A 10,347-nucleotide genomic window follows, 5' to 3' on the forward strand; every position below is an offset into this window, starting at 1 on the left:
TGAAACAACAAACCACCAGGGAGATGGCACTTCTCACACTGCTGCCATTAATGACTCTGAGAAAGGAACACGGGAGACTCAAGGTTAGTGACCCAGGGAATGACATCAGAGCTGGGAAAGGCCTCAAATCACAGAATCGCTGCAATGTTGGAAAAGATCTTGAAGATCATCAAGTCCAACCAACCAGCACCACCACCACGTTCACCACTAAACCACGTCCTCAAGTGTCATATACTCATGGTTTTTGAACACTTTCAGAGATGGTGACACCACCACTTCTCTGGGCAATCTCTTCCAATGCCTTAACACCCCTTCAATGAAAAACATTTTCGTAATATCCAATCTAAACCTCCCCTGGTGCAACTTAAGACCATTTCCTCTCGTCCTGCCACTTGTCACCTGGGAGAAAAGACCAACACACCCCTCTCTACAACCTCCTTTCGGACAACCGCGGCCCTCGGTGAGAAAGGGATGCAGGCACAGGGAGCGCAGCCGAGAGGGCACGAAGGGATGTGACACGGGCCAACAGCACAGCTCCAGCACAGAGGGGACATGTGCTACAGCACCTGCCCCGTCCAACAGGGCACCTGCGACACGGCATGAGAACGGACGGGAGCGGCGGCGGTGAGCGGGGACAGCCCGTGGTGACCAGGGGCAGTCCGCAGTCCCCAGCACGCCCAGAGCCCGCCGGGCCTCACCTTCGAAGCCGGCGCGCTCCAGCAGGTTCAGCGGGTACCAGAGCAGGGGCCGGTTTCCCACCGGGAGCAGCGGCTTCGGGATGCTGGAGGTCAGGTCCGTCATGCGGGAGCCGCCTCCGGCCGCCATCACCACGGCCTGGAACTCCATCGTGTGGCGGAGTGACACAGAGAGGCAGGGCCTCACCGGCACAGGCGGGACGAGGCCGGGTCACGGCTCCGCTCCCCGCGACCGCTCCCGGCACTGACAGCGCAGCAATGGCGGCGCGGCCGCGCTGCGCCTGCGCGCGGACAGCCGAGAGCGTCGATCGCGGGCGAGCGCCGATAGAATCGATCCACCACGCCGGTGGGCTGCGGGCGGCCTCCACCCAGCCAGGACGGCGAGAGGAACACTGAGCGAAGGGATCCCGCGCTGCCGAGCGCCGAGTCATGGATCCCTGCCCAGCGGCGGGGGGCGCTCGGCGAAACAGCGCCCCCAGGCGGCCGCGGAGAGAACTGTGGGGGGTAATGGGGGACACTGGGGGGACACCGGGGGCTCCCTGTGGGGTGTACTGGGGACACCGGGGGCTCCCTGTGGGGTGTACTGGGGACACTGGGGGTCAGTTTGCAGCTGTGCTCCCCTCACCATGTCCAGACAAGGGACAGGACTTACACCGCTCCCTGCCCCCATGCTCTCCACCCCACAGGAGCCTGTGCGGGCAGCACCCAGCATCCAGCGCCATGCTGACCCTTCCAGCTGCAGTCCCAGACCTAGAGAAGCACAGACACAAATGGGGGCAGGACAGCAGGATCTGGCCCTGCAGTTTTATTGAATCCAGTGTCCCTGAGGCTCCCATGGCATGGGCACGGGGGGGTCTCATTCATCCGCGGGGTTCTTGTCGGTGTCGATGGACATGCAGTTGTATATGGCGTAGCGCAGCAGCTCCTCGCAGATCTTGGCCCTGGCAGGGGGAATGCCAGGTCACAGCCATGATGGCCACAGAAGACTTCAGGCTTCCCTCCCCATGCCTGCCTGGACATCCCCCAGGGGAAGGCCTGGGGAGTCTTGATGGGAACCCCAACACCAGCTCCAGGGAATGGGGAGCATCCCTATTCCCCAGCTCAACTCACGTGGAATAATTGGGCAAGAAGAAGCTGCAGGAGCATGTGGAGGACTGTGGCATCACGTCCCATGCATCCAAGCTTGGGAGAAAGGAGAGTCAGAACCCAGCACAGCAACCTGACATGATGTGGGGACCCCAGCATGGCACAGGGACCCCAGGCAGGATGGACTCACTTCGACCTTTCCGGATAGACATTGATCTGAACTGGGAGGCGGCTCCGGCCGGTGGCAAACTTGAGGAAATGGCTGAGATCCTCTGAGGGGAAGGACAAGAACTCAGGTGTCAGGGACAGGGCTGTCCCAGCAAGATCTGCCTTGCAGAATCACCCCAGGAGCATGGGGCAAAGCTAAGGGATCCTCTCGGAATCCCGGAAAGGGCCGGCTGGGATGACCCCAGCCGTTTCCCAGGGAAGCACCTGGTGAGCACCCCTGGGGCACAGGGCAGGGGGTACCCCCTACCCTACCCCATCCTACTGCACATGAAGAGCGGGTAAAGGCTTGGGGTCACTCACCACTGGTGAAGTTGTTGAGTGCCTCCAAGAAATACTTGATGCGGGTATCATCAGGGGGGAAGTCCTCAAACTTGACTGCAACAAAGAATGTGCAATGGCTTAATTAGAAACTCCCAGCAAAGCAAAGGATAGGAGGAGACCCTCTGCTTCTCGGTGAGCCTATGAGAGCCCCTGGCACCCCTGAATGGGACCAGCACCTCGTGTCATGGTGGGTGGAGAAATAAGGTCCTAGTTTGCAGAGTGGCCACTCAACTCTGCCTGTAGCAGCTAAGGACCAGATGGACCAGAGTAGGTTTTGCTGCTAAACCTGAAGCATCCAGGGACCCTCTACCTAATCCTACCCCAGGCTCTCAGACATCCCATGACCAGGATGCATGTGCAGGACAAACATTATCAAGGGGATCCCCTGCCCATGTGGAGGGCAGGGAGCAGCTCTGGGCTGGCCCTGTGACTTACTGAACTTCTGCAGCTCAGCCACTGTGATCTCCGGGTCCCCACAGATCCTCTTCTCCATCTGCTGCCAGGTGAGCAGGTCCAGCACAGGCTGGGGCACCACACGGAGCAGCCCAGCACGTATGGCTGCAATCTGTGGGGACACAGGACGGGCTCCATGTCACCACAGTGGGTCTGAGCCCCAGGCAGCCACCTAGGGCTCTGGGGACAGCAGCCACAGGACCCCAGGATGTCTGTGTACCCCAGGGTACACAGACATCCTGGGCATGGGATGCACAAAGAAACCACCCAGCTGGAGCTGGCAGTCCCACAAGTACCAGGACATCTTGCCACAGGAGTAGAGTCCCCTGTCAGCCCTGGGGGACAGTGTCACCTGCTCCTTGCTCTCCTCCAGCCGAGCCTTTTGCACCAGGCGGATGAACTCCCTGCGGTCCTCATAGCACACAGCGGTGTTGCTGCCGTTGGGGATCAGCTCCACCATGCGCTGGTCACTCAGCACTGTCGTGTAGGTCAAGTCTCTGCCAAACATGAACTCAAAGCCTTCCTTGTCCACCCTCTCCAGCACCTCCAGCAGCTTCACCTGCAATCCAGATGAGCAATAGCCACTACAGTGGAGCCACAGCAGCCATGAGAGATCACAGCGCTGCCTTGCCAGCACCCGGCCCTGCTCACCAGCTCTGAGTCCACAGTGGCAAAGTCCTTGCTCCAGCTGACCTCCTCCCCTGCCAGCTGCTTCCACACCAGCGCTGGCAAAGACAGGATCTGCCAAAATGAGTGGACACAAGCATTCTCCTCCTGTCTCTTCTTCACTCATGGGCAGCCCCTCTGCCCAAGACAGGGGGGGCCCCTGCCAAGCCCCCTCACTGGCCAGGAAGGCTCTGCTGTGCTCACCAGAAACTCCTTGCTCCTCAGGGCTGCTCCCATCAGCTGCCCGATCCACTCATACTTGGGGAAGTCCTTGCAGGAGGGGTTGGGGACATACCTGTCCCTGGTGTCACTGCTGCTGTTAGCCTGTGCGAGAGACTCTTAGGACACAGAGATGTGACAAGCCCAGCATGGTCTCTCCTGCAGCCTCCCCCACATTCACCCCTCCACCTGCCTCTCCTGCCCTTTACATCCCTCCAGGAGATCTCCACCACCCAGGTACAAGCACAGCTCCCCCAGCCAATAGCCCTGCAAGCATTAAGGTAGGGCTAGCATCCCAGGCTCTGCTGACTCACTCCCCTGGCCTGGACAGGCAGACTGTGGGATGCCAAACCTGATTGGAGGTGCGCACAAAGAACGGCAGGGGCACCGGGACATCGCTGGAGCTGGGACACAGTTCCTCTGACACATCTGTCAGGCTGTCCCGAAAGCCACCACCTGCGGGGGGGGCAGAAGATGGTCAGTGCCTGACACATCAGGGCCAGACACTGAGCCACAGTATCTGGCCAAGCTGCTCCCCTCCCTGGGGCAGCAGCAGCAGCACTGGTGGGGTAGGGGAGATACAGGAATGATCTCATGTTTGCAGAGCAGGGAGCTGCCGCTCCCAAAGCAGCTGGGACAGCGTAGGCACCCACTGAGCTGCACCCCAACACGTGAGATACCAGGGGAGAGCTCTCACCGCTGTCAATGATGCCCTCAGTGACGAAATCGCACTCCCACCACTGGCTGTAGGTCAGGGGCCACCTGTGGGGAAGCAACAGCCCCATGCACATCCCTCCTCCGTTCCAGCGGAGCACATTCCAGCAGCACCTGGAATCCCCTTGCATCCTGCTCTGGGGAAGTGACACCCCACAAATATGACACTGAAGACCTACCTGTAGTCCAGGGGCTGATTGTTCTTGGAAGAGCTGAGGCCTTCATACAGCTGGAGAGTAGTAGAGCAGAAAGGGGATGAGATGGGGGCAAGATACCTGCTGAAGTGACAGGTACCTGGCACAGGGCACAGTGGTGCCATACCTGGGTGAAGACAGCGTTCCTGCAGCTGGGGTCCAGCGCGGGGTTGGCACGGTGCTCCCGGGCCAGGAGCCGGTTGATGTAGAGCTTTGGCAGGCTGTCAGGAGCAGAGCTCTCCGAGGACTGCAGACAGTGGGCAATGAGGGCTTCACTCTGCTTGGACAGCAGCAGGAATGGCTTCATGCTCTAGCAAGGGACAAGCAGGGATGGTTAGAGGTCTGATCCTACTGTCTTTTCCACTCCTCAAGTCAGCCCTGGTGTCACAGGGGATGCTCCTCCATCCCTGAGGCAATGCCAAACATGGCAGCTCTCAGCCCTGAGCTGGTCTGTCCCCACTGGATAAGGAGGAAACACAACAGCCCCCAGAAAACCTGAACTTGTGAGGAGATGCCCCTACTGGCACCATCCCAGGGAAGCCTGGCACATGCTCACCCTGAGTGCATTGAAGGTGCCGATGCTGTCCTCGGAGAGGGGGATCAGGTAACACAGGACACTTTCCAGGAGCTGGACAAACCTTGGAGACAGGAGAGAAGCAGTGTGAGGCTGCAGGAGAGTGGCATTTCACCACAACCCCTGGGCACTGTGCTCCCTGCACATGGGTCCCCTCCAGCCCATTGAAAGTCATAAGACACCAGAGGAGCACCCACCCTCTGTCCAAGCACTTTATTTCATTTCCCCAAAAAAAATGCTGCAAACAAGAGCAGCCCAGCCCATGCTGCTGCACTGCAGCTGAATCTCTGCAGAGGGTCTCTGTGGGGCCAGTGCTGACCCCAGCCTGGGGCTGCCCTGCAGGTGAAGGCACGATGCTTTTTGGGGCTGAGATCACTGTAGGAATTGTGGCATCCCTGTGCCGTACCTCTGGATGAGCACAGCTCTCCGGTACAGCACATCGGCATCCACCCCTTCCAGGAGAGGGTAGCGAACCAGCCGGGCTGGCTGGAACATGCCAGCGTTCAGGATCAGGTCCCACTCCCAGAAGGACACGATCTTAATCCCCTGCAGACGGACATTGTACCCTCGGGCTGCCGAGAAAGAGCAGCGATGCTGCGTGTGCTGCAGCCAGCATGGCTCGGATGCTGCAGCAAGAGGCGAGGTGCCCCCAGCACCTGCAGCATCTCATATGAAGCTCATTCCTCAACCTCCCCGCCAGTGGATCCCAAAAAGCAGCAAGTGTGGTAGGAAGAGCCGCAGGGTCAGGACTAGCTGTGGGTTTAGGGCCAGGCTGGGCTGGCAGGCACAGTCTGGGTGCACAGGCTCACCCCGGCACTCCAGGAAGCGGATCTCCAGCACGGGCATGTGGGTTTTCATGTCGCGGAGGATGCAGACGCTCTGGTAGCTGTTCCTGCACACAGCATGGAGGGAGATGGCAGAGCCATGAGGCACAGACAACGGTGAGGTGGCCAGCAAGGCACAGGCCACTCTGGCTCCCCAGCCAAGGATGTGCTTCTACCCATGCAAAAGCCCCCCCACCTCACCAGGGCTGTGGCAGGAGGTGCCCAAGCAGAGAAGAGGCTGTCAGAGGCACAGAGACGTTCTGGAGAAGGTGGAAGCCGCATCCAAAAAGCCAGAAAAGAGCACAAATTCAAAGCAGTACAGAAAGACAAGATGGCTGAGAGCATGTCACTGTTCTTGGGGGTCCCAGCACATCTCACAAGGGCAGAACCATCCTTCAAGCAGAGTTGGTCATGCAAGGGTGGTGCGGTTTTGAAAGAAACAGGGATTTGTGTAAATGAGCAATTTACTAAGTGTATTTTCAACGCCTTGTCAAGGTCCCATCAAAGTCCTGTGAGCCCATGGGGAAAAAAACACTGCAAGCATTCAGATGCAGATTCAGAGCTGGCTCCTGCTGCTGCAAAGGACACCTCTGCAGTCTCATGGGTGCTTCTTCAGAGACAGATTTCACTGCTCAGCCAGAAAACATCAAACAGGCATGTTTAGGGGGGAAGGCAATGGAGACCTTTGTGCTCCTGTGTAAGCCCCTGGCTGCCTTGAGAAGGGTGTTCAGGGCCTAGGTGAAGATAGAGGGGTGAAGCACCCCGGGACTTCTTGGCTACAGCATGGCAGAGATGCTCAGGAAGGTGGCAGCAGTGGCACGTGTTCCAGAAGGGAGGAGGAAGAGGCAGAAAGACCATCAAAGTCACCAGGCAGAAGGAAGCACACTGCAGACCAGCTGCTGCAGCATGGGTGAGGAGCAAGAGAGGAGATTAAGGCACTTGACTGGCACATGGAAGCAAGGGACCACTACACTTGTTGGAGCAGATGTAGCCTGCACCCAGAGAGTTCCAACCCTCAGAGAGCCACTGTCACTGGCAAGTCACTCAGAACCAACCCCAGCCCCACCCTTAATATCTGCTCAGGATGCAGAGACAGCTCAGGAGTGTGGCACAAGTCAGGCACAGGCTGATCCTCACTCATTACTCACTCGTTAATTAGGACTGTTCTCAGGTGCTGCAGCCTGCTTAGTGTTCCCCCATACACAGCCACTCGCCTGGGTACATGGGAGTTGGACTGCCCATCCAGCATCAGCCATAGCCTCCTGGGGGTAAGAAGAGCAAGAAACAGCATTATCCTCCCCTCATAAGCTGCCTGAGCCCAGAGCTGCCCCCACAGTTGCCCCAGGCCTGGGGCAAGGCTGTGTCTTCCTGGGGTGCCTTTGGCAGCAGCTGTCCCCCACCTCAACCCCACGCCCCCAGGTGCAGCAGGGGGAAAGCTGGGTTGAAGAGGAAGATGGTGCTTTGCCCTACACCCTGCCCTTCCCTGGCCCAGCTGTTGGCATGGAGGGACACCCCGAGGTCTCACCTGACAATGGCGCCTTTCTTCATGTTGAGCCGCACCCAGTGCTGCCCCGGGGGCCCGCAGCTCTCCCAGAAGGTGTATGTCAGGTTGTCTGTCAGATGGGCTGCAGCACAATCCTCCTGCAAGTGAGCAGAGGGAGGGAGATGAGCATCCTTGGACACACCATGGCCTCCTCTTAGATGTGTTCTGTGGGTCCAAAGGAGGTCAGGAACAGGCCAGCCCCTTGGTTTGCTAGGCTGTGGGTGGATGGTGGCTCCCTGACACAGCAAACTGGGCATGGCTGTGGACCCCCAGTGCCCCAGAGACACAATGGGGTTTTGACCCCAACACCCAACTCCCAACAGCTTTGCTAGAGCAGCAAAACCCCCCCACCATGCCCGGCCCCTCGCAGAGGGGACAGCCACAGCTGGCCACTCCACCCCACATCTGTGCTGATGCTCACGTGTCTTGTGCTGATTTGAGGCTGCAGAGGAGCCCCACTACGCACCGCGTGTGAGGAGACCTCAATGCTGTTGATGTGTTCCTTGATGCAGTCCGCACTCTGCAGCTTCTTCTCACTGTGGTCATACAGGAAGCGCCCCAGCTCCATGTCGTGCTCATAGGTCCAGCCTGGGGGCACGGACCTGCAGGGAGTCTCTGTGTTAACAGGATGAGGAGACCAGGCTGCACCCCAAACCTGCCCACCAGCAGTGTGCAGGAGCCCCAGCCCCAGCTGAGACTGGCTGCAGTGTCTCATGGCCACCAAACTGACATGGTGCCAGGCCACTGTGCTGCAGCAGACAGATGGCATGGCTCTATCTCATCATCAGCACACCAGGTATTAATGGCCACTCCAACCCAGTGCAATAGCAGTACACAGTCACTCCAATGGTCTGTGGAGCAAAGGCCATCTTTGCTTGAGCAGTGCTGAGGTACCAATGTAAAAGGCATCTCGTGGCACTCATCCTCCCGCCTCCAGACCCTGAAGCCAGTCTTGGCCCTGCAGGCATGTCCAGGCCCTGGCCAGCAGCCCCTCAGGATGCTGCAGTCTTGCTCAAGGAGATGCATTCATACCGAAACTTCTGCACGGCAGCCTCATCCTGCTCTATGAGCCTGGGCATCTCTCCAAGGCGTATGGAGTACGTCAGGTCCACCACTTGTTCCCAGCTGGAGCAGCAGAGGCAGAGGAGTCACACAATGGAAAAGATGTGTCAGTGCTCAGTGTGTCCATTACTGCCTTAGCCTGAAGTGTAGTCAGCAGTAGTGGGGCACTGGGGGTGGCACCCAGGAACAGCTGCGGGAAGGGTGAGTGTCCCTGCCCGAGTACAGGCTGGGACAGAGCAGGGGAATCCCGCCCTGCACATGACCTTCCATCAGGAAAATAAAATTTGAGCTCTCTGATCGCTGCACAACCCCTGTGTCATTGGGGCTCAGCCCAAATTCAAGTGACTCAGAACGCCCCTGGTATCATCTTTATTCTGTGCAGGCGCTGCCACAAGCAAACAGGATTAATCTACGAGGGAGCACCCACCTGCCCGCCGCTGCTCGGCGGGGACGGGTCCCACCTGCGCTGAGTGAGTGGGCTGTGCTGGGCGTGCCCAAGGGATTTGGGATGGTTGGTTTGCGTGTCCTCTGTGAGGACCGGTCACACGCGTTTCCAGCGCCCAGAGCCCAGTTCTTGCCCGGGGCCATACCTGACAGCAGGTCTGTAATCAACCCCCAGCGTTTGGTGCTGACACTGGATCCTCTCCACGGAGTCAACCGGGACTAATTTATCTCCTCCCTCTCCGAACCTCTGCGCCAGGACCCAGCCCTCCGCCAAGCCACGGGTGCCCGTGTGCTCCTCCAGCTGCTCCTGAAGGCACATCCCGTCCTGTCACCGCCGTCGGGACCCGGCATGCCCGGGTGGTTCCCGGTGCCGCCCCCGCGTTACCTTGCTGAGCTTGACCCAGAGCCCGGCGCTGTTGCAGTACTCCTCGCCGGTGGCGCGCAGGCAGCCGCCCTTCCGCACCTCGATCGTGGCCCGCGCCGCCCGCTTGCCGCCCCGCGCCGGCCCCGGGCTGTCCCACACGCTGAGCAGGCTGCGGGCGGCGGCGGCCGCGGGGGCCGAGGGGTCCTTGCAGATCTTGTACTGCACCTCCCGCGGCACGTAGCAGAGCGCGGCGGGCAGCGCCCGGGCGCGGCGGAAGCACTCGCTGCACTGCAGTAGGAACCGCAGCCGGCCCAGCACCTGGTGCGGCGCCTCCCCGCCCGCCTTCATCGCGCTCCGGGCACCGGCTCCGCGCCGCTGCGCTGCGCCCCGGGCTGTCCCGACCGTGCCCGCCCCGGAGTGCCCGCCGGACCGGGGCGCCTCCGGCGAGGCAGCCGTGCCCGCCTCCCTCCGGGCCGCCCCGCCTCAGGCAGCGCTCACTTCCCAGCTGCCGCCTCCACGCCAGGCAGGCGCCGCTCCGCCCGTGCCCCGGGCACGCCCCAGCGCTTCTTCATCACTCTCGGGCCGCAGGCGCTCCTGTCTCCAGTTCCCGGCCCCCTTTGCCAAGATGTGACTCTGTTACACCCACTTCAGTACCTGCTCTCTCCCGGCCTCCAACATCTCTGTCCTTGCCTGCATTCCGACAAGCAGAGAGGGAGTCCTGTGGCATCAGGGCACAGGGCTACATCTCCAGCCTGGATAGGGAAAAGAGGTTGGTGGGAATTCTGGTATGGGAGAGCCAGCTTCTGGCTGTTATATCCCTGCCCTGGGCAGGCCTGCAGCAGGTGGAGATGCTCCAAGCACTGTTGGGGAGGAGGACAGGCTTCTCTGCCTAGAACAGCTTTATCCCAGGTGGCAGAGGCATCCTGGCAGAAGGAGTGAGGCCATTACACCCAAAAGCAC

The 10,347-nt window shown here is 60.0% G+C and overlaps 2 protein-coding genes across 3 annotated transcripts in view; both read right to left on the bottom strand.

Annotated features, from left to right (window-relative positions):
* Positions 1–950, bottom strand: part of EIF2B3 (eukaryotic translation initiation factor 2B subunit gamma) — a 96,990-nt gene extending 96,040 nt beyond the window's left edge. Inside the window, exon 1 of the mRNA XM_036388104.2 lies at positions 699–950. Coding sequence (XP_036243997.1) covers positions 699–846 — 148 coding nt within the window. The 5' untranslated portion in view covers positions 847–950. The remainder of the gene's footprint in view (positions 1–698) is intronic.
* Positions 951–1,466: 516 nt separating this feature from the next.
* Positions 1,467–9,879, bottom strand: LOC118689603 (E3 ubiquitin-protein ligase HECTD3-like). Of its 2 annotated transcripts, XM_036387967.1 has the most exons (21): positions 9,409–9,879; positions 9,170–9,330; positions 8,550–8,642; positions 7,984–8,119; positions 7,500–7,615; positions 7,123–7,236; positions 5,960–6,042; positions 5,557–5,722; positions 5,133–5,214; positions 4,704–4,886; positions 4,562–4,611; positions 4,366–4,430; positions 4,021–4,124; positions 3,654–3,773; positions 3,435–3,524; positions 3,136–3,342; positions 2,766–2,895; positions 2,310–2,384; positions 1,972–2,053; positions 1,806–1,877; positions 1,467–1,636 (listed from the first exon to the last, which is right to left on the bottom strand). In XM_036387967.1, the coding sequence occupies exons 1-21, from the start codon at positions 9,733–9,735 to the stop codon at positions 1,552–1,554; spliced, it is 2,541 nt and encodes an 846-aa protein (XP_036243860.1). In that variant the 5' UTR covers positions 9,736–9,879; the 3' UTR covers positions 1,467–1,551. The 2 variants fall into 2 exon arrangements, with proteins under 2 accessions (XP_036243860.1, XP_054371799.1); XM_054515824.1 differs by lacking the exons at positions 5,557–5,722; positions 5,960–6,042.
* Between the last annotated feature and the right edge of the window lie 468 nt (positions 9,880–10,347).

The sequence above is a fragment of the Molothrus ater genome, chromosome 9 (assembly GCF_012460135.2).
Source record: "Molothrus ater isolate BHLD 08-10-18 breed brown headed cowbird chromosome 9, BPBGC_Mater_1.1, whole genome shotgun sequence".
Taxonomy (NCBI): domain Eukaryota; kingdom Metazoa; phylum Chordata; class Aves; order Passeriformes; family Icteridae; genus Molothrus; species Molothrus ater.